Raw genomic sequence first — 24,287 nt, 5'->3', positions numbered from 1 at the left:
TCAAAGGTGTCATGTTTTTGCAGGACAGGAGCCAGGAGAGGATGTTTAGCTGTGCTTAATCTCCTCCTGGAAGTTCGGCTTTGATCGTATCTTGTACATTATGGACATACTGTAGGATTCCACACCCGAGTGGAATAGAGATGTATAATGTACAGTGTCAGGGAGGAAGTGACCGGGCAGGCAGGCAGACAAGCAGGCGGGCAGTAGAAGGGCTAGATGCAATCCCAGCAAGACCTGCATGGCATATGGTGAAAAATCTGTTCTTCTCTGTTATTAAGTGGCTCTCAGGCTGCCTTTAGCCAAAGCATACCCAGTAAGTCATGGCAGACACAGAATACTGTTCTTGCGGAGCTGACGCATTTTGATCCAGTTGAGCACTGTAGGGCTGCCCACCCTCTGATAGTCTATTATATTTAGAACACTTTGTCGTCATCTTGCTGTACACTGATGGTCTCATAAATAGCAAACTGCCAATTGCACTCAGAGTACACACAGTACTAAATATTTAGCATGTTGTTTACATATTAGTACTGTGTGTTCTTACAGTATATATACAAACCCGATTCCAAAACGGGACACTGTACAAATTGTGAATAAAAAAGGAATGCAATAATTTACAATCTCATAAACTTATATTTTATTCACAAAAGAATATAGATAACATATCAAATGTTGAAAGTGAGACATTTTGAAATGTCATGCCAAATATTGGCTCATTTTGGATTTCACGAGAGCTACACATTCCAAAAAAGTTGGGACAGGTAGCAATAAGAGGCTGGAAAAGTTAAATGTACATATAAGGAACAGCCGGAGGGCCAATTTGCAACTTATTAGGTCAATTGGCAACATGATTGGGTATAAAAAGAGCCTCTCAGAGTGGCAGTGTCTCTCAGAAGCCAAGATGGGCAGAGGATCACCAATTCCCCCAATGCTGCGGTGAAAAATAGTGGAGCAATATTGGACAGGAGTTTCTCAGAGAAAAATTGCAAAGAGTTTGAAGTTATCATCATCTACAGTGCATAATATCATCCAAAGATTCAGAGAATCTGGAACAATCTCTGTGCGTAAGGGTCAAGGCCGGAAAACCATACTGGATGCCCGTGATCTTCGGGCCCTTAGACGGCACTGCATCACATACAGGAATACTACTGTAATGGAAATCACAACATAGGCTCAGGAATACTTCCAGAAAACATTGTCGGTGAACACATTCCACCGTGCCATTCGCCATTGCTAAAACTCTATAGGTCAAAAAAGAAGCCATATCTAAACGTGATCCAGAAGCGCAGGCGTTTTCTCTGGGCCAAGGCTCATTTAAAATGGACTGTGGCAAAGTGAAAAACTGTTCTGTGGTCAGACGAATTAAAATTTGAAATTCTTTTTGGAAAACTGGGACGCCATGTCATCCGGACTAAAGAGGACAAGGACAACCCAAGTTGTTATCAGCGCTCAGTTCAGAAGCCTGCATCTCTGATGGTATGGGGTTGCATGAGTGCGTGTGGCATGGGCAGCTTACACATCTGGAAAGGCACCATCAATGCTGAAAGGTATAACCAAGTTCTAGAACAACATATGCTCCCATCCAGATGTCGTCTCTTTCAGGGAAGACCTTGCATTTTCCAACATGACAATGTCAGACCACATACTGCATCAATTACAACATCATGGCTGCGTAGAAGAAGGATCCGGGTACTGAAATGGCCAGCCTGCAGTCCAGATCTTTCACCCATAGAAAACTTTGGCGCATCATAAAGAGGAAGATGCAACAAAGAAGACCTAAGACAGTTGAGCAACTAGAAGCCTGTATTAGACAAGAATGGGACCACATTCCTATTCCTAAACTTGAGCAACTTGTCTCCTCAGTCCCCAGACGTTTGCAGACTGTTATAAAAAGAAGAGGGGATGCCACAGAGTGGTAAACATGGCCTTGTCCCAACTTTTTCGAGATGTGTTGATGCCATGAAATTTAAAATCAACTTATTTTTCCCTTAAAATTATACATTTTCTCAGTTTAAACATTTGATATGTCATCTATGTTGTATTTTGAATAAAATATTGAAATTTGAAACTTCCACATCATTGCATTCTGTTTTTATTCACAATTTGTACAGTGTCCCAACTTTTTTGGAATCGGGTTTGTACAAACTGTGCAAACACACATTAGATGCTTCACAACAACATTTGTTTTAATAGGGTTATCTATGCCAGTAGGAAAAATTAAAACATCATTTCAAATATTCCTTTTACAATTATTGTAATAATTGAGATTTTTTTTTTTTTTTGCATCCAATGATTTTAGCACAGTATTGTATGTATAAAATTAGTGATTTAAAAAAAGAAAGAAAAAAAAGCAACACACACAAATGTAAGTAAGTCATCAGAGGTAAGTCATCAGAAAAAAAATGTGCATTTGTAACCATTACTTTCAATGTTTGCCAGAAATTGCCCAATAACTCTTTAAGACCTTTGCCTGAGCCCAATTATCTAAATATAGCCTCAAAATCTTTTCGGTATTTCAAGTTGCAGTTGACCAACGTGTGTTTTTCTGGTTGTGTAATTACTGTGTTTCGGCACAAAAATAACATAATTATCATTTGCTTAACCTTTAATTAGTTTTGTTGTCTTATCTAATTCATATGCTCCATAAGTGGTTCTTGGATTTATCAGAACAATTAAAATGCTGATGTACAGACAGATAAAAGCATCCATAAACTCTTTAGCAGCATTAGTGTCAGCGGGTATATTAGTATTATTGCACATCATTTTACAATACACTAAAAATTTTCTCAGAAATTTCACAAATAATTAACTAGTAACACATTGAATTATTAACTAGTAACTCACTGAATTAAATAAAATGTTGTAGTAGACAGACTCAAATAGTATTTTCTTGTAAAACATACTCCAGTAATCTTTGTTTTATTTATAACTTCTAAATTTTTTTATAGTGTGTATAGTTCCCTAAATACTAGACATTTTGTCAATGCAATGATGGTTCCACAAAATGAAGGGCCATCGTAAAGGAATAATTCATCCAAAATGGAAATTCTGTCATCATTTACGACCGTCACATCATTGTAAATATTTATGACTTAATTTCTTTGTTTAGTTCCTCATACAAAGTTATTGAATGACTTTAGAAAACTTATATATACTGCACAATTATTATGGACTACTGTTATGGTGTTGTTTGCCATTCTTGGAGCTTAACATCCTCTGATAATCATTCACTTTCATTGTACAAAAAAGAAGTGTAACTAAAATCTCTTTTTGTGATCTATGAAAGAAAGTCAGTCATATCTATCCATCCATTCTCTAAACTGCTTTTCTTCTGTAGGGTCACGGGCCAAAGGCAAGTCAGTCTTTTGCTTGAGTAAATTATTAAAGAATTTTATTTATTTATTTATTTTTTAAAGAAGAAATTATTAACTTTTAATTACTGAAAGCAATTAAACTTAAAACAAAATATTGGCCTCGGGGCTGTAGAGAAATTTACAGAAAAGTTCTAGCAGTTCTTAGTGTAAATTAGAGGACAAAATCTGTACCTGACAAGCTGTCATGCTACCTGAGATCAAATTGATGGCTGACAGCCTCTCAGTGGCAATAAAAGTCACCTCTGCTCCATTAGCTGTCTGGAACAGTCAACCAACAGGCCTATTCATTCTGTAATCAAAGGTAAAAAGTATGGTTTTTAGTAAGAAAGTTTCTCAGATTGATGCATCCGGCTCCCTGGTTTCCTGCTGGGATAATCGGTTATAAGTCACATTTAATTTCCCTGCGTATGTGTGTCTAAGCCCAGCGCTTGAATATGAGACAGGATGTGGTGGACCTGTGTTAGCAGGATTTTTTTTTATAATATTACCATGCGCTTGTACATTATGCTTCACTCTGGAAAGAAGAAAGCATTAGCACTTCCTGACCTTTTACAATCTGAGGTATTTTTGTAAATATAACATGGTTTGTGCTGGCAAAAAAAAAAAAAAAAAAACTTAACTTACTTTAAAATCATATTATTATCATAACTTCTTTCACTCTTTGCTGTGATCTTTTTTTAATTAACTTATTATACTTTAAAACTTAATAAAACTGAAATCCAAAAATCCAGCACATAAAAATCAGGATTTATTTTGTAGTGCAATACTGGCATTGGCTACTGCTTACTGCTTATTTTTCAAAAGCAATATGCTTTATAAAGTTAATGTAAAGCATAACGTACAGTAGGCTAATGAGAACTTTTTAGGCCTACTTTTCAAAATATGTAGCAACACATTTGCTGTACACAAATTCAATCAAGAATCGAGTTTTTAAAATAGCATTTTGAATTTAAATAGAAATCGAATTGGGAGGTGCCCACAAATTCTAATCATTCTAAACAATGCGGACATTATCCAGTCCTGCTGAAGCTCTGACTGACTCTGAAGTGCTGCTTTGAGCGGGAATCTCTCACCTTATTTCGACACACAGGGGGAAAAACGCGCCACAACCATTTCTTATCCACTGTGTGGGCCAATGGAGGAGACATGATTGTCGAGTTATTAAAAGAAGGCTAATTTACTCATCTTCATTTGATCAACGTTTTACTTACCTTTAAAAATTGGCCTAGAAATGAGATTGAAGTTGAACGCTTCGTTTAATTCCCACATCTGAGCACTAGGTGGAGTTATAGCGCACTTTTTTCTGTCGATGACATCACCTTCATTATCCATGCCTGGAATTGTTGATCACGCTGATAAGTACCATCCACACACACACGTTTGTTTTGCTATCAAAGTGAGGACATTCCATAGCCGTAATGGTTTTTATACTGTACAAACTGTACATTCTATCCCCCTACACCACCCCTACTCCTAAACCTATCACAGAAAACATTTGTATGTTTTAAAGCTATTTTATATAGGCTATGAGGACTCATGAAATGTCCTCATATTTCATGTTTACGTCGTGATACCAGTATAATACCCCTCCCATGTCATTATACAAATTTGTGTCCTAAAAAATCACAAAAACACACACAAACACACACATACTCTACTGAATTGAATAATTGTTGATTTTAGGAAAAATAGGACCATCACGACAATCTCAGATAGGTACTGCAAATATCACCTCCATCATATAGAAAGCATTTCTTGAGACATCTGGGACATCTCAAGAAATGACAGTGAAGCAGGCAGCCTATTTAATATGTTTTTTTGCATATATTATTAGAGGCTTAAGGGGGAAGTGCAGCTGGGGGTCAGTGAGAGTAGGGGAGTGTGTAAAAAGCACCTGCACATGAAGCAGATGAAGGGGGCAGGAAACTCTGTGCATTGGTTTTCAGGAGAAAGAGATAGTCTATCTTTATCATTGTCTTCTCTCAATAATATTTTAATTTTCATTTTAATATATTTGCTGGTTCCAGGATGGATAATCATGAACAGATTGTTTCATTTTAGGCCAGCTTGGCGAGCTAACAATAATTCTGTTGAAAAGCTTACAAAGCTTTCTTCTTGTATAGAGGTCAGTGTTCTGTGAAAACAGAAAAGTTATTGATATACTGATTGATTTAGTGAGAGATTCCGCATGCCTTAGTATTTTCATTTCTGTTACTTTAATAAACACTTGTTCAGCACATGTAGCTACGAAAGACTATTTATCAAACAGAAATATAAAGTGCTGACATAATGTGATATGAAATGCCATACAGCAACAAAGACTGGCACAAAGATTACAAAAACTTTCCTGTCCTTTTCCACCAGTCGTTCTCTTCTAAATACCAAGACTGCAAGTCTTCAATAAAAGAACAAAGGAAAAAAAAAAATCAGTTTAACTTGTATATAGTGGCACGGTGTCCCATAGTTCACAGTTCAATTCAGGAGCATGAGCATTTTTTCAGACAGTCGGTCAAACTGTTCATTAAGTCTCTCCCACAGCTGCAGGAAGAAGCTGTTTGGAGCTCTGAAGTTCTCCTTCCTTCTCCACAGCACCTCACCTCACAGATCTAATTGCTGTAGCCAGGGGCTCTGTGACCAAATATGTTGTTTTGTGTTGTGCCCAGCCTTTAATTATCTCTCCTGAATGCAAAACTAAGCCTAATCTGGACTAATGAGAAGTCAAAAAGTGAGCTAAATAGAACTACGGGTGGGAAAAAATAACCCCTGTGGCACTGCATAGAATAGATCAGTTTGCCCCCACTGTGATTAAATGACAGGCCCCATTGAGGACCATTCTCAACAACTTTCACGCCACAGTTCATACCTCTTCGCTTGTTTGGACGGTGGATCTCTTGTTATATGAATTTTCACAAAGTTTGAGATGTTAAAATGAGAGCAAGAACTGTTTTGAACTGCAGAAAATGTTAGAGGAACCCTCCACAGTTAATAGAGTCTGGCACGCAGATGCTTATATTGAGATGTTTCAATTGGCTTTTTATTGTTTTAATTAAGATGGAGGTTTACCACAATGGGCTTCCCTTGGTTTGGGGGAAAAACTGGTCTGTCTAGGCTTTCCACTTTGAAATATTTGGGTTTCCTCTCCAGGCTGTAGTTTTGACTTTGTTCTTCAAACCTCCATTAGCAGCATCGGGAAGGCAAAAACAAAGAGTGTGAAAAAATTCCCTGCTCACCCAATTCGCCCATGCCTCTGATCATGCTGGAAGCACTTGGGTTGAGAAACCTTCTTTCACAAGCACTTTCATGGGAGATAGAGCATCTCCAGAGAAAGAGAACAAGCTCTCCCTTTCTCTCTCTCCCACTGACACTCACATACGATGCGTCTTGTCAAACACCTGTCCCCAGCATTGTGAAGAGCAACTTGGCAGGCTGATCCAAAGACGGAGCTGGGGGGAGGAGGGTGTGGTAGGCTGGAGGTGTCAAGAGAGTGGCAGGAGTTCCTGAGAAACTCCACAACCTGCTCTCTCTCCACACAGCTTTGCTCTTTGAGTGCGGATAGACATCCAGGAGACAGGCTTTCCAATTAAAGTACTGTGCATCATGGATTTTTCCTTCTTATTTGTAATAAGTGCGGTTGTTTTCATATTGGAACAACAAGGTAAATGGCTATCATCTTTCTTATATATATATATATATATATATATATATATATATATATATATATATATATATATATATATATATATATATATATATATATATATATATAGTTCTGGCTTTCTGCTCAAATCTTGTGAATATTTTTACTATCTGAAAAATGTTTGCTTAATTTTAATCTTCTGCTGTAAAAACTTCATTATCAGATTCTCTCTGGTTTGTTCTTTGCACTTGGAGTGTATTTTCACATCAAATTTTAATATCAAAAAGATTTGTTTAGCAAATTTCTTGTCATTTGAAGGGATGAACTAATTGTTGTTGCTTAAAGAAAAAAGGGATAGTTCACCCAAAAATGAAAATTCTGTCATCATGTACTAATCTTCATGTCATTCTAAAACTGACTTTTGAACATGAGAGATATTTTAAGAAATGGTTTGGTTACCAACATTCTTCAAAATATCTACTAAAAAATATAAGACAAAGTCATACAGGTTTGGAACAACATGAGTAAATGGTGATAGAATTTTGTCTTTTTCTCCCCTGTAATTAACTCACATTGTCTAACAGTCAGTTCCCAATGTAGATTTTCGGTATCAAATGTCTTTGCTTTTATAACACGTCACAATATGCAGTTAGTCATGCAAAAGTAGATTGAACTGCTGAATTAGGGTTAAATGTGGCGTAAAATGCTTCTTAATCCGTCTGGTTTGAGCATGTAAGGGTGTAAACTCCCCATGTGTAGGCCATCTCCTACCACTTCTATGGACCACAGAACATGTAACTTCCCTCATGGTGGAGCAAAAGCAGAGACAGTTGCCTCAGAATGGTCTAGCTGGAGGAAATAAGGCTTTTGCACTGTGGGTAGGCTTCATTTTAATAGCATGCAGAGTTCATAGCCAGTGCAAGTTATCTCTGTAAACATTAGACTGAAAGCACATTTCAGTCATTTTTTTTATTGTAATCATTTTTTGTTTTACAAGGGACATTTTCTTAAATCGATTAACATGGTTGCAGGTTGGCTCACATTTTTTTTCCATAACCAAGTTTGTTGTTGAGCTCTTTAGTTTCAGCATTGGATGTATGCAGTGCAAATCTCTAGGATATTAGACTAATATACTTTACAGCAAGTGAATACAAATAATACATTTAATTGCTGGAACTACAGTACTGTACAGTACATGCTCCTCCGAAGTTTTGAGTTTCACAGGACAGAAATTATCACAGCTTTTCATTTTAATAACAGCAGTCAAACTATTTGGGATTAGTAAAGATTTATTGTTTACATCTTAATGCTAACAACAGAAAAACCTTTTGCTGCTTCTTCATAGGTGAGATGGTCTGGTTTAACGTTGGTGGTTATGGATTTATGTAATCCCTTGCCTGTCCTTTACAATTCTATGCTGATCCACCTTGGCAGTCCTCTCTCTCTCTTCAGGGCACGGGTCACAAAATTAAATTTTTCTTGGGAAAACAAACTGCGCTGAGGAGTACAGAGCTTGCCGTAGGTTTCGCACAGTCTCATGCCAGTATCGAGTTAGAAACGTCTAGTCTGATAAAATAATACAGGGATAAAGAAAACGTTTCCTGATTGTCTTTCTCACGATTTACAAAGTTAGTTGTATGTGAATTATGTGAGGCATTTTAAGCAGACATTCCAATGGATTTGTAATAAATTCCAAGCTCTAAATCTGAGCTACTTGTTGTGATTCATTATCCTTGCCTGGTATATGAAAACTAGACCCGGGAAACCTCAACCGACGCCTTGAGGACATGGATGACAACTGATTTCCAGAATCAAAACAAAAGTCAGACCATTTGTTGTGTATTCCACATCAAACTTATATAGTTAGACCCCCACAGCTTTGTGATAATGATGGATTACTGTGATCACTCCCAGATCACTTTCCACAAGACCAGGGCATGCAATTTCATCCGTTTCTATAAGGCCTTAAAGCCTCAGGCTCTGTTCGCTTGATTGAGCACCTTAGAAGTCATTCCGGTTACTGAGGTCCAACTTAAACCCCTCTTCCAAATATCCTGAAGAAAACTCTGACAAAACTCACCACTGCTGAGCCTTCAAGAGAGCGAGACCTCCTGTTGCCTTAGTTCCTACTTTATCTATCTTACCATTAAAGAATTTATCCTCTAACTTTTCTAGCAATCAAAAGTACCGTGGTATTTCTCAAAGTACCTTGGTGTGTCATGTAAATACCACCATATTTGTTCTTTTGTATTTACTTTGAGATTTGTTTTTCTGTTAAAGAGTTGCCATGTTGCAGATGAGCAAGAGATCTGTTTTTGATTCAACTTTTAAAACCCCAACCATCGGAAGCTGTAGTGGTGGTTTGCTTTGTACCATCTACATGCGCTGCTGGAATCCTAGAGGCATAAAATGTGGTTGGCCACAGATTCGTATTTGCTGTCTTCTTTAAACATAGTCCACATGGCTTTTCATTTCCCTCAACCTTAATGAAGCTCATGCAACCTAAGCCTTAGATTTCCTTCATACAGCCTATGATTTTATTATTTTTGCTGCAGTTGAGTTGCAACTCACTTCTGAACTGATAACCTATTAGATCATAGTTACATGAAAATTGGGTCTGTATGAGAATCCTCAGGATTAATGGCCTAAAACAAAGAGGACTTTGAAGACACAACATTGCTTAAATGTTTAGACAGCAGCAAGAGCTTAGACATGTTATGTCTTACATCGTCAAAACCTGACTAATATTTTGACAACTTTTGAAGTTTTGTCTTAGGTGTAACACACATCAAAGCAAAAAATCAGTTGTGCTGCTTAAGATTTTTGGGGGAAACCGAATAGAAAGTTCAAAAGCACAGAATTTATTTGAGTCTTTTGTAACATGTAACACCTATTGTTTAAACTTCTTTTCTTTGTATTTTTTCAGTCCCAGGGTCCCATGCAAACAGAAGCCCATCTGTGAATGCTACTCCAGAAATTCACCACCGCGAGAGACGCTGCTCCTGTGAAAACCTGAAGGACAAAGAATGTGTGTACTTTTGCCACATAGGAATCGTGTGGGTCGATACACCCAGGTACATCATCCAAACATTTGTCTGTGTTCCTACACTGATCTCTTTGAGCAAAACAAAAAAGAGAGAGAAGTGGAGGTTGAAATCTGTGGGGGACTGATGCTGGTAACCTGTACACGCTGAAAGCACGTGTCTGGTTGTATTTAAGTGTGTGGTCTCATTAATGTGGCCCACGCATGGAGACCTGAGGACAGGCAGACTGCCTTTGGTGAAAAACAACCTAGAAACCAAAGATTGAGGGTCTGGCTCTCGGGAAGTGAAACAAGAGTGAAGTCTTTTATATCCAGAAACAAACAGGAATCCGAACACCTGGTCAAATTGAAAATTCAAAGAAGCACAAGGCTTTCAGTTCAGTGGAAAGAGTTCTACATTGTGCACAAAAACAAAATATGTGTAAAAAAAAAATCATATTTTCAAATATGTTATGAATATGATCAAAACCAGGCATTTATACATGTTAAAAACAAAGCTAATTACAAACAAGGAGTAAACGCACTGAACAGGATAAAATTAACGATTACACTTTATTTTGATGGTCCCCTTTAGACATTATGTTGACTAAGTAGTGTTGCACCTACATGTCAACTAACTCTCATTAGAGTATTAGTAGACTGTTAGGGGTAGGATAAGGGTTAATAAGTTGACATGTATTTGCAAAATTACTTGTAGTTAAGGATTAGTTCACTTCAGAATGGAAATTTCCGGATAATTTACTCACCTCCATGTCATCCAAGATGTTCATGTCTTTCTCACTTCATTCGAAAAGAAATTAAAGGGATAGTTCACCCAAAAATGAAAATTTGATGTTTATCTGCTTACCCCCAGAGCATCCAAGATGTAAGTGACTTTGTTTCTTCAGTAGAACACAAATGATGATTTTTAACTTCAACCGTTGCGTCTGTCAGTTGTATAATGCAAGTCGGCGGGAACTTGGACTATAAGAGTAAATAAAACACGACAAATCCAAATTAAACCCTGCGGCTCGTGACGACACATTGATGTCTTAAGACACGAAACGATCGGTTTGTGCGAGAAACGAACAGTATTTATATCATTTTTTACCTCTAAAACACCACTATGTCCAACTGCATTCATCACTCGATTCGTGAGGTCTGATGGCGCTCTGACAACTGAAGTGATGTCTCGCACATATACTTCAATATACTTCAAAATGATATACTGTTTGGTTTCTCGCACAAACCGATCGTTTCGTGTCTTAAGACATCAATGTGTCGTCACGAGCCGCAGGGTTTAATTTGGATTTGTCTGTCGTGTTTTATTTACTCTTATAGTCCAAGTTCCCGCTGACTTGCATTATACCACTGACAGACGGCAGCGGTTGCAGTTAAAAATCATCATTTGTGTTTTACTAAAGAAACAAAGTCACCTACATCTTGGATGCTCTGGGGGTAAGCAGATAAACATCAAATTTTCATTTTTGGGTGAACTATCCCTTTAAGGTTTTTGAGGAAAACATTCCAGGATTTTTCTCCATGTTGACTTCAATAGCTACCAACGGATTAAATCGCAGTTTAAATGCAGCTTTTAAGGTTTCTACACGATCCGAGCCGAGGAATAAGAGTCTTATCCTATCTATTTCTTAAAAAAAGAAAAGAAATATAATATATATTTCATTAAAAAAAAAGCGTATACTTTTTAAACCACAAATGCTCATCTTGCACTAGCTCTGCAATGTGATGCGATCATGTTGGAAATTTTTAGAAAATGACTGATAGTTTCGCTAGATATGACCCTTATTCCTTGTCTGGGATTGCGTAGATGCCCTTTGAAGTGGCATTTCAATTGCAATTTGGACCTTCAATCCATCTGTGGAGAAGAATTCTGGAATGTTTTCCTCAAAAACCTTAATTTCTTTTCAAGTGAAGAAAGAAAGACATAAACATCTTGGATGACATGGGTGTGAGTAATTATCAGAAAATTTTAATTCTGAAGTGAACTAATCCTATAATAGAATGTCTATTAGAGGACCATCAAAATAAAGTGTTAATAAATTAACCAATGAATCAGCTTCCTGTATACAAGTGCAGCTTCACCTTTCAACATTGAAAGAAAGCATCAAAAACAGTAATTATGATTTCTGTTCAATTTCTATTCAGCCATTTCAGATTTTAATTATATCTATGCTCCCAATTAGTGGCAAATTTATGTTTGAAATGTTTATTTATGATTTATTACATTTGATTTAAAAAAAATATGATATGTTTGAAATGCACTTTAAAATATCAGCCGTTCTCTTTCAGTCAGGTCATTCCCTATGGTGTAGGTTCACTACAAATGCGTCAAAGACGAGATGTGGAGCGATGCCACTGCGCACACAGGAGAGACACAAAATGTGTGCGGTTTTGCTCTTACTCGGATCTCCAGCAAGAGTGAGTGTCATTATTAAATTCACACATTGTGGCAGTTGCATTGTATTTTACTGATGCCCAACTTGGTATCTTTTTCAGAGATGAAAACGCCTCAGTCAAAAGTTACCATCCCAGAAACTACAAAGAACGATACAAGTCTAGATTCCCCCAGAGACAGAGGAGGCACAATCCAATACAAACCTGAGAGGGATGGAAAAAAACTACATAGTAACTTACTGTATGTTATTACTATTTGGGCAGCAAGCCTGGCCATATGTCTGAATATGTGTGCTGTGAATGGTTTACAAAGTACAGTTTTAGACATCATTTCTATTGGGCTTGACATGAAATGCTAACATCTCAATAGTGAGAGTATATGAAGCAAATAGGAGCGATAACTGTCAGTATTTTGTAGAATACTGCAAAACCGTATTGCTTCTAATTGATGTGTAATATATATCATTTGATGTTTCCAATTTTGTTTCCTTATAGTGAATACATTTGACTATTTATTAAGGACAATAGTGGTTTGTGGGCACTTTATGTTTGACATTAAACATATTAGTTGGCCTCGGGTAAAGATCATTCTGGCATCCAGTTTATTCTTAGAGTTAAGACATTGTCAATGAATGATACAAATAATAATAAATGCCTGCACAGGACTAGAACAAGCAGTTTACATTTATCAATATACAGTAGTTTGATTTTGCAGACAATCAATTTCTAATCTAATGAACGAGCTGAATATTTATTGTAATGTGAAAAGGCAAATAATAAAAACCTAAAACCCAGCAATTGGTGAAATTTTTCACATCGATCATCTTTCTTGATGGAATATAGCTGCAGTGTATAATTTTGTTTTTTGTCACTACATTCCGGATGACAATGACAGAAAAATCGCTTACAAGCTTACTGTACCTACAATGAAAGTGAGGTTAAATGTGTACAGAAAAAGTGGAAGACAGTTACAGTTAAGCAGAAAATAACTTCAGAGAGGAATAGTGTGAGAGAAACCGATAAAACTGTCACTGTGCCCGGAGATCAAACAGGAGTCTCATCATGGGAGAGGCTAATGGCAATGCTAAATGTTTCCACAGTGCTAGAGGCTAGCAATTTTCTGAGTAACTGCACTCGCTCTTTCTTTTGCTGTTGTTGTTGTTTTCCATGAGGTGATGTGTAAAGCCTCTCTGGTTTAAACCAATATTGTTGGTTGCTCTGGTCGCTGCATGATCACACATAAGGTGAATAGCCAGTGCCTGAATCTTTATATAAGGCCGGCTATTTACCTCCATTCATTTTTGGCATCATCAGGAATGCTGGTTTACCTCACAGGAAGGCTTTCACAAGAAACTTCTGGAAGGAATTTGTGGTGCTCTCATTTACTACCGGGACAAAGGAACAAACACTCTCTATTCCTGTCCCCCTGTTACAGTCAGACGCATCGAGCCAGCCACTAACCACATTGTTAGGTTCTGGGATACACCCTGACAAAACCCAACAAATGATTAAAAGTGAGCTAAAAACGGATGATTAACGGCATTTATAAGACAGTTAATGACAGATTTTGTTGCTGATTTGAGGATAGTTTTTGAGGATCCCCCCATTTAAGTAGATAGGACTTGATCTTGGATGCCCGAAATAGCTGCCAGGAGGTGTTGCAAATATGGCCGCAGAGCCCGAGTGAACAGACTTTCCTTGAAAGGAAAGTTTGGATGTAGGTCTATCACATAAAGCTCAAACATAAAGCTCGGCATAGTTGAATAACAAGAGTTCAGTACATGAAAATGACATACAGTGAGTCTCAAACTCCATTGTTTCCTCCTTCTTATATAAATCTAATTTGTTTAAAAGACCTCCGAAGAACAGGTGAATCTCAACATAACACCGACTGTTACGTAACAGTCGGGCTTATTAATATGTACGCCCCCAATATTTGCATATGCCAGCCCATGTTCAAGGCATTAGACAAGGGCAGCCAGTATTAACGTCTGGATCTGTGCACAGCTGAATCATCAGACTAGGTAAGCAAGCAAAAATGGCAGATGGAGCGATAATAACTGACATGATCCATGATAATGATATTTTTAGTGATGTTTGTAAATTGTCTTTCTAAATGTTTCGTTGGCATGTTGCTAATGTACTGTTAAATGTGGTTAAAGTTACCATCGTTTCTTACTGTATTACTGTATTTCTTACTGTACTGTACGGAGACAAGAGAGCCGTCGCTATTTTCATTTTTAAACACTTTCGGTATGTATAATGCATAAACACAACTTCATTCTTTATAAATCTCTCCAGCAGTGTGCAATGTTAGCTTCAAACTCGTTCAGAATCAAATGTAAACATCCAAATAAATACTATACTTACGCGATTAGACATGTTGCATGACGAACACATTGTAAAGATCCATTTTGAGGGTTATATTAGCTGTGTGAACTTTGTTTATGCACTGTTTAAGGCAAGCACGAGCTCCGTGGGCAGGGAGCGTGAGCATTTAAAGGGGCCGCAGCCTAAATCGGCTCATATTTAATGATGTCCCAAAATAGGCAGTTAAAAAAATTAATAAAAAAAAATCTATGGGGTATTTTGAGCTGAAACTTCACAGACACATTCAGGGGACACCTTAGACTTATATTACATCTTTTAAAAAGACGTTCTACGGCACCTTTAAATCAATCTCTTTTCTTATTAAAGCTGCTGTCCGCGATTTGTGGCCCTCTAGCGGTTAATAAACAGAACTGCATGCGTCTTGCAGAGGAACATTGTAGCCGGAGCTACTTTTCTCCATGTCTATGGCGAGTCACGCAGTTACTGTGATACTCTGCGGCGAGTCCTACCAGTCTGGTCTGAAATAGTCCGAATATAAACACTCATCATAAGTGTACCATAATGATTCAGGATAAGACAAAAACACGGTTTGGAAAATGGATTCATGTTGTATATTCTTATTATATAATTTTTGTAAATTTTTAACACAAAAAAGTTGCAGACTGCAGCTTTAACATGAATCTGTGCATAAATGTGAAACAAAAAAAAAAAAGTCCTTTTTTGCATATACATTCTGTATAACTGTTTGTAAATACATTTAAACAGCTTTTTAGCAACCAACTGCGCTAAACACATGCTCTCAAAGTCGCATTTACCGGGGGAGGTTAGCAACAATAAAGCTGCTTTGTTGTACAACCTACGGTCATTACTTAGCTCTTTATTTTAGATTTAGACATCACAAACATAACACAAAATGTATTGTTTAAATTGTCTAAGATACTCGACTGTTAGAGTTAGGGTTATATATTAATCTGCATTATTAAAGCTAAAGAAGTTATTCAGTCAAGAGCAGCTTTGAGCAGCGCATCAGATTTTCTCCTCACTGTTTACGTTCTTTTTATTTTAACTCAGACTGTGCTTACATTGATGCTCGCCAAAACAGGCATGTAATTTTGTCTGTATTAGTCCATTTAAGTGCAATAAGACACAAAAGAGAACTCAGTTCGGTAATGAAATGTTTTCTGAGATGCAGCTTTCTGTGTGCGCGCTTTGTGTGTATTTTCCTTCAAAATCTGCACCAATTTTGTAGTCTGTCATTATTTGACATGGAGCCCAGGGTGGGCCAAGCTCCTGATTTGGTGAGCAAGTCCATCCTGATTCATTTGTTCCTTGTTTTAGGTCAATTCTGCCATGTTAATTTTAAATGAAGAAATGTATTTCTACTATTACTACTACCTAAAACAAAGGAAAGAATTAAACAAATGTAGCCAGGAATTAATAGTTTGTGGAAACACCCTATTTCTGCGAGTCATTTGCGGTGCTCCGTACGAAAAGTACAGACAGAAAAAGTAGACCAACCTGAAAGTCAATGGATTCAATTAACATCCATGAAAAACATAAACCAGACACGGTACAAAAAATGTATGAGGCATCTATAATATTTCATGCTTTTTACCATAAGCAGAAAATGTTACTGTTCAAACAAATAAGACAGACAAGATCTGTTTTAAGTGCATTTAATATGCAAGATGTCACATTTTCACAAAGCATCCATAACCGCTATACTAATGATGATCTACACTGATGATAAGCGTTTCCTGCTGCTGACATTTTCTTCACCGAAGCATAGAAATCTCTTAAAAGCGTTTAAAATAAATACCAAGTCAAAACAACAATGTCATTAAACTACAGCAATAGGAAGATCCGAACATGTTAGATTTGGTGTATAGCTGTTGTTTTTCCATTCCATTGTCAAATAGCAGAAGACTGATCTCTTTGTCCTGCCCTTCTATTAGAGAAGTTTTATGAAACTGTATGCACTGAAACAACTGAACAATGTTCACACTGTAAAAAAAAAAAACATTTTCTGTAACACGTTAATCAGTAGTAGATCATGTAAAGACTGAAAAAGAGAGCATTTAAATACAAAACAAAGGTATTAAAGCTTCACTAATTTACAGTGAAAATTTACTTTATCTGCTTACGGTAACGAAAGCCAAACCAAGGCAAAATTCACAAGCGTGAAAATTCAAGCTCCAACCATTCGTGTTCTTTCAGTCCCGAACAGAGGAACTAACTCCTCATGTTCGCCAGTCTTTGGTTGTGAAATGGTCCCATTTTTCTGCTGCGGCAAGCATTGATGCATTTATATATACAAAATACTCGAACAAAAAACAAAGTAATGTGCAAAAAAAGAAAGTATGCAAAACAGAAATTAGAAAAAGCACAAATAGTAAAATATATTATGATTATTTACAGATCACATAGTCAGTATAAGCTGAATATCACAGTATGTAAAATCCACACTTTCATAGCTTGCCCTCTCTACAGGGTTATGTGTTTCTCTACTCCAGTCGGGGAGGGTTAACTCAATATGTACTGTAGCGTATAAACATGATCCCGCCTTTCCGCACAAGGTAAGTCTGGGACACATCTCGGCCTCCTCTGCCTAGAATTTAGTGCTATTGCTAAAGCTGTCTGACATGATGATGTTTTTGTAGAAGTTGTCCGAGCGCACGGAGCAGTAGCCCTTTACCTTGTCCAAGACCTGGTGCACGGGGAGGATGGACGAGGAAGCCTCTCCATCGGAAGGGCTGCATTTGGGACTGCTCTGATTGGAGAAACTTTTACCTGCAAATACGCCACAATGGTTGATTGAAGAACTGCGTGAATATACTTTTATAACAGTTGCAAGTAGTGAGCCATCGGGTATTGATGCCAAAGTATCCATACGTACAATATAAAGATGACAACTGGCACCCGACGTAAAGTATTTTCAAACACGTTGGCTGCTTCAAAAGAAAGCAGAACTGGGTGTTGTCAATACTTTGACAGTTTGATCATATTAGTTTCTAATTCATTCAACTAATGGTCATTAAAAGGGGTGAGTCATTAATTGTCCATGCCATTCTGTTGATTTTCCATGCCTTTGTGCATTCTTGGGCAAAAACATTCCAATACACACATGCACCTTCAGCCCCCTTCTGTAGTGCTTTTGCCAGAACAATATTGCTTAAGTTTTCCTGTTCAATGATTCCTTTTTAATGTGTAACAAATTGAACAGCCTCTGTCCTATTATGAGGGAAATTGGGGCTCCAGAAAGGTATTGCCCTACAAGACTAAACACAGAATAGCAAAAATTGGAGCACGGTTTTGGCATCTCAGGCAGAATATATTAGACAGCTAATTATAATATTCAATATAATAGCAAATATTATTTCAAAATTCACATATTGTGCCATACTGGCAAAACAAACAAAACAACAACAACAACAACAACAAAATCAGTCAAATAAATCTGTATTCAAATTAACACAGTGTCACAATTTGTGTTGTAATTGGTTTTCACAACTAGAATTAGTCCTTCCTTCGCTTGATGGGATTTTTACTTTGCTAGAAAAAAAAAAATATAATAGCAAAAAGTGAAAATTAAAAATTTAGAAAACTGGAAATAAAAATGTTATTCTTTAATATATTTTAAAGGTACACTATGTAACTTTTTTTGTTCAAAATTAATACATATTTAAATAATGAATCAATACATCATCAATCCTTCTTCCAAAACGTGTTTTTGTTTTACCCTGATTCACTATTGTAAGCCTATCATAAGTGTTTATATTTTAGACCTGACGGGACAGATTTCATGAGAAAACTGCGTACATATGTCACTCGCCCGTGCGTTTTCGTCAAATCCGTAAACAGAGAAAAGTTGACATGTGTAACGGACGTAGGCCGTTTAAACCTCACTCCCTTGATTTTAAGAGATACTGTGCTCTTTAGCCTCCTCGTTAGAGCACCCGACTCCTGTGCCGGCAGACCCGGGTTGGAGTCCCGCTTAGAGCGGGTGGTTCGAACAGGAGGGGATACATTGGTGCCGTAACCAGGATGGGAGTGAGATTTAGGGTGGTAAGAGGTGTGTATGTAAACCTCACTTGCCTGACCTCAAGAGGTGCTGTAGAGACTGTAGTTGTTAACCTAGATAAGATAAGAGTCTCACGTTAAAGCAGCACCCCGCCACCCGCCACTAATATATATATATATTTAATTTTATAATTTTTTTATTTGATATGGAATAACTCAGGAAGGCAATTAGATCAGAGAAATTATTTTTTGGTGATGCTCTCCTACATGTGAGCTGCATCTTTTTCAAATTTTGTGGTTATAAAGCGTTATTCATTTTTTCACAGCTAGATTGGCGGTAAAATCAAGTTTAGAGGAACTTCTCAGCACTCGTTAGGAGTTTTTCCGAAATGGTTAGATGCATTAAAAAGCTGAGTTTCTAAGTTAAGATGATACCTATTTTGTGTTATTCCACATTGGAAAACGAACATGGATGGGTCCGGGAACATTGGATACACACTGCATCCCAGAAAGATGAGAGACATGTTTTAGCCAAGTATGTTAAAACATTCCATGAGTAATATCTTGTGATCAACACAATATATTATGTTGCGACCTGATGCGAGTCTGAAGTGAGACACAGGAAACAGAAATACTGCAAAATAATAATAATAACACGACTAAACGAGATAACGTTATAACATTTCGTCTCGTCTCGTTTTGGTTACCGAAAATGAAGAGACATTTTAGCATAGTTTTTATTTTGTAAACCACATTTAGTTTCGTTTTTATTCGTCAACGATATTGCGGTATACATTTAATTATAGTCATTGTCACATATTTAGTCATAATTTTCGTTGACGAAAGCAACACTAGCTTGAGTTTTGAACATGAGGTGTTACACATGGATAACATTGGCTCGGCTTTTCAGAGACGGTGAGAACTGAGGGATTTGAAATGTTTTTGTTAGTCAATAGGTGAGTAAGATATTTTAATGAACCGATAAACTGCCATATGTAGCTCTCTAACAGAGTTCATTGTAAAGAAATATCTATTGTGAAAGGTCATTTCATTATGGGTTGTTGTAGCGCTGTTGGAATATGTTTTCAAGGAAGTACCGTGTCTATTAATGGGTATAGTTACAGTAACGTCTTCAGCTAGTCAGCTTGAGATCCTTTCCATCTAAACTGGTTATATCTCTTAAGCCTAGCAGTGAATGTTTTATGAGCAGTAGGATAACCATATTCATCCGCTCAGTCTAGCAGAACCAAAGCACAATCAAAACAATGTTCTTCCACAAAATGCATGCAGTTTTGTTTTTGAACCGCTAGAGGGCCAAAAGTTACATAGTGTACCGTTAATTAAATAGAAAGAAAGAATGGTCAATTATAAATATTGTTGATTAAGGAAAAAATCTATACAGTGTACATTACAATAACTTAAAATACATAATTACACAGTGAGCTTTACTAAGTGAACTTTTGATGCAATTGCAGTGACAACCAGCACAGCATTCCTTTCATCCTAGCATGTATGCAAACATAGAAAGTCTATACCTCCTAAATCCTAAATGCTTCAATATTTTACAATAACACAAACTCTACTGTGCATAACAGTACAATTACTTGAGCCAAAGTAATGAGCAGTACTAAGTTCACAAAGTAAAAAAATGTATTTATAGTGTTGAAATCTGATGTTAAGTGCATTATTAATGCTATACGGCAAGAGCATATAATCTATCCTCTGCATGGCCAGCATTTAGAGTGATCCTGCTGTGAGGATGGAGTTTAACTGTGTATAATTTTGTAAATTTTAGCATCAGCAGTCAGTGCAAGCTGGGTATTTTCTCCTGTGGGGACATTAACAAATGAAAAAGAACAAAACAATGGAGATAAATAAAAACAGCCCACAGTGAGAAAAATTAGTGTCAAACAGAGTGCAAATGACATTCAGAACTCCTAAAAGACACTAAAGCTTGTCAATGTCTACTGAAAGGCTCAGTCTATATCCTCTTTATAATTATTTTTTCAGCATTGAGGTGTTTCCTTGTATTGCACCACTGTGCTAACAACTTTATTTACTAATGACAATGACAACCAGCAGCAGTGTGCTTTCTAGTTCTTGAATGTCACTCCACAACTTGGATTCAATCCAACAGGCAATTGTTCCACCATAAAACATCACAGCAGATGCCTAGAGTTTTTAAAAAGGTAATGTCTTATGAAGGACTATTTTGGAGGGTCAGAAAGACGCATTTATGTGTTAGGAGTGAGTTAGACTAGGTATTATTTCTAGGGCCGCTGGATTGAATTCAGTCTATCCCAACAAGGGAAGCTGATCACATGAACAGAGAAAAGCAGTGTGAACTCAAGCTGGCTTGCGTGGTTTTACCTCAGGAAGTCTCTCCATGGCATTATTGCAGGGTACTATCTATACCACAAACATAAATACAGACACACAGCACCACTGAGTCCAGGCGTACAGTCACACAAAAAGTAACACAGTAGAGTAAAGCACAAAGTAACACAAGGCATGAAGGGTAAATAGTCAACCATTACATGTCTTAGCAATATATCATACTGAAAGCATGCTTACAAAATGTTTTCAAGGCCTATCTTTGGAATTAAATGTCAGTTTTATTCCATCTTAATGCAACACCAACTGTGGCCTAAGCAATCCACATCATTATTTTTATGCTCACCTGCATTACTGTGCCTGGCAAAGGGGTTTAGTGTGGCTTTGGCTTTAGACGTCCAGTTGGCTGTAGTGGAGCCAAAGGAACTGGAGGAGAGGGACTTTCCCAGGTTATCAGAACTCACTTTCTTGGTATTATTAGTGGCAGTCTTGCTCCAGTCTGCAAAATATGGTTAAATGTTATCTTTAACTACTATTTTCATCCCATCAAAGATACAGCACAAGAACACACAGTTAATTCCATCAAAATAAATACAGGACAGACAACTTTCTGAGGGAAAGTTGTGTGGGACTGGCGTTCGAAAAAAAGCACTCTTTAACTTATTTGATCAGATTTAACTGGAAGTAAAGCCCAGTTAAGTTCTCTCTGGTCCTAAATTTTTATTAACAATAGTTCTGCGAAAAAAGCTGGGCTTTACTGAAACACACATTCTAAGTGCAACAAAAGTCTCAGGAATTCAGCACTTAAAGATGTAACCACAGCACAGGCTATATCCAATACGCCTATGAAAAACAAAATATAAGTTACTGGCCAATAATGCATGCTTTTAAGAGAAAAAGAAAAAGTATAAGCACAAATGCAATGTCAGGAGAGCTACACAATGTTGAACTAACCAATATAGCATCATGTAATGTTATTAAATATAATAATCTCCCTCTGTATTGGATTCTGGCATATGATAGCCGACAAAATCCCCGTGAAAAAAAAAAAAAAAAAAAATTTAAAATATCATAGTACTAACAAAATTTACCTGAATTATCTGCCAAGCGGAACTTTCCACAGCACAAATATCTTCTCCATTGCTTTTGTACATTTTCTTTCAGGGCACAGTGGAACACAAATATGAATAATCCTGTTGAAAAAAATAATAAACAATCTTCTTAATCATTACAAACCTATAAGCTCTTTTCAAATGATTTGTCGCATTTCACATTTTTTAGCGACCTCTAGCGGATGAGATAAGCACTTGTACACATTACCCCCTACAGGCCGAAATAGCTCAGTTGGGAGAGCGTTAGACTGAAGATCTAAAGGTCCCTGGTTCGATCCCGGGTTTCGGCAGAATATTTGTTTAGAGTAACTTTTTAATGCCAATAACATTAAGAGCTAAAATTGGGATAATTCTAACTCTATTACCATTTAAAAAATTAAATAATACACAATAACATATTTTTTTTGTATATTTTCAGAAATGTCAAATAAAAATATGTCTAAGAAAATGGTAAGGAGCCCATGAAATCAAAGAGTTTTGGGGTTCTAAATGTTTTAAAAGGTTATAGAATTTCGACAAAATTCTATTTTGACAGATCATACACATTAAAAAAATGAATTTGGGTAAATGACTCCGGTTGCATTACACAGATTTTTGTCATTTCAAAAAGTAGCAAACCATGGTTCATGGCTGTGGTGTAACTAAAGCCTATCAGATTAAGGAGAAAAGGGTAAAAATCATATGGCATGTATAAATAGGAAACACATGAAAGATATCAAGCCCAGCATCAATTGATTCCATGGGGTCTTTTATACAGGACAGTGAAAATGGTATAAGAATAAACTAACCCTGTAGGGAGTTGAAAATGGAGAAGAGGTACATAAAGGCCAGGCTGACCGGACCCCAGGCGAAAAAAGCAAAGCCCCAGGTCATGCCCAGCAAGAAAGTCAGGCTGACCACACTTCGCAGGTTACGTAAGATCTCCTCTCTGAGTGTTCGGTTGCTGCGTTTGCCGTTACGCCCACAGATCTGGATCATGACCACGATGAACATGGCAACATTCATGAGGAAGATCACGGAAAAGTAGCCCACGCACGTCACGTAGAATACCACCGGATTATTAATCCAACAGCTACAGAAAGAAAGACCGGGAAAACCAAAGGAATAAGGAAGTAAAAGACCATTTCAAAAGAAATGCATTCAACTTTCACAGAAAGTTAGTTTGGATTTCTTGGGTCAAACTTACAATTCTGATGTGCCCTGTCCATTCTCTGCTTTTCCATAATAGTTTTTTCCATAAGAATTTTTTCTCACAGCCAGCACAATTCCAACAATTGCAGCAGGGACACCTGAAAACACAGTCAGATCTTCTCACTGCTTAATATGTTCAACGCTCCTTCACAGTGATCTCATACAATATTGAACATTAGCAAACAAAGTAAAAGTTTATGAAGGAAAAAATCCTTGGTGTAGAACTTACCCCAACCCACGATGCAAAACTTGAGGATGTATCGCCGGATATAGGTGTTGAAGACCTTGACCAGGGCAATGTACATGTGGATGGACTCCAAGCCCATCCAGGTGAAGGAAGTGAGAAGAAAAAAGTGCAGAAAAACAGCAACTGTCACACACAATCCCTCAATGTCGTATGAAGCCAACCAGCCATCCAGGAGAAACACCATGTTGAGGAAGAGCAGCGATGTGCTGAGATTCATCAGGATCTTGGAAGGATAGTCTCGCCGCAGCTTCCTACAGATTTAATTCAAAGAAAACAATGAGTCTTTGCAACCTTTAGCCATTTACACTACGTTTCAAAGTTTGGGGCTGATGAAGACATTCTTTGAGAAAACATCAGAATTTTAATAGCTGTTACTGGAAAGCAAAATGTAAGATTTCACAATATGTTTACATAGATGAGTCATTACAAACACACTGTTTAAAAGTCAAACTCTGTCAGGACACTCACTCAAAAGCGATGTATGTGAGCAGTGTTGCTGCTGAAAAAATGGCTGAGATGCCACAGCCGATGTAGGTAATGAAGGTAAGAACCCTGTTATTCTTCTCATCTATCTGCGCAGCAGCTCCAGAGATGTCCTAAAAGA

At 37.2% G+C, this 24,287-nt stretch overlaps 2 protein-coding genes and 1 non-coding gene across 20 annotated transcripts in view; 2 read left to right on the top strand and 1 right to left on the bottom strand.

Annotated features, from left to right (window-relative positions):
- Nucleotides 1–3,546: 3,546 nt before the first annotated feature.
- The window catches only part of adgrg6 (adhesion G protein-coupled receptor G6), a 56,973-nt gene continuing 36,232 nt past the window's right edge, over nucleotides 3,547–24,287 (bottom strand). For 14 of the 18 annotated variants that reach the window (XM_067384177.1, XM_067384178.1, XM_067384179.1 and 11 more), the window contains 7 exons: nucleotides 24,152–24,279; nucleotides 23,666–23,934; nucleotides 23,432–23,534; nucleotides 23,034–23,317; nucleotides 22,225–22,326; nucleotides 21,480–21,632; nucleotides 16,449–17,569 (listed from right to left, as the gene is read on the bottom strand). In XM_067384177.1, the coding sequence (XP_067240278.1) occupies nucleotides 17,388–17,569; nucleotides 21,480–21,632; nucleotides 22,225–22,326; nucleotides 23,034–23,317; nucleotides 23,432–23,534; nucleotides 23,666–23,934; nucleotides 24,152–24,279 (1,221 nt within the window). In that variant the 3' untranslated portion in view covers nucleotides 16,449–17,387. Of the gene's footprint in view, nucleotides 3,664–16,448; nucleotides 20,628–21,169; nucleotides 21,209–21,479; nucleotides 21,633–22,224; nucleotides 22,327–23,033; nucleotides 23,318–23,431; nucleotides 23,535–23,665; nucleotides 23,935–24,151; nucleotides 24,280–24,287 lie in introns of those variants that run through there. The other 4 variants (XM_067384185.1, XM_067384186.1, XM_067384187.1 and 1 more) reach the window with 4 other exon arrangements.
- Nucleotides 6,972–12,656, top strand: si:ch211-202p1.5 (uncharacterized protein LOC103909337 homolog). Its single transcript, XM_067384199.1, has 4 exons — nucleotides 6,972–7,029; nucleotides 9,938–10,085; nucleotides 12,344–12,472; nucleotides 12,551–12,656. Exons 1-4 carry the CDS (start codon nucleotides 6,972–6,974, stop codon nucleotides 12,654–12,656), a joined length of 441 nt encoding a protein of 146 aa, XP_067240300.1.
- Nucleotides 22,463–22,535, top strand: trnaf-gaa (transfer RNA phenylalanine (anticodon GAA)). Its single transcript has one exon. It is a non-coding gene; the product is annotated as a tRNA-Phe (tRNA).

Source organism: Chanodichthys erythropterus, chromosome 4 (genome assembly GCF_024489055.1).
Source record: "Chanodichthys erythropterus isolate Z2021 chromosome 4, ASM2448905v1, whole genome shotgun sequence".
In the NCBI taxonomy this organism is placed as follows: Eukaryota; Metazoa; Chordata; class Actinopteri; order Cypriniformes; family Xenocyprididae; genus Chanodichthys; species Chanodichthys erythropterus.
This window is presented reverse-complemented; position numbering and strand designations above follow the sequence as displayed.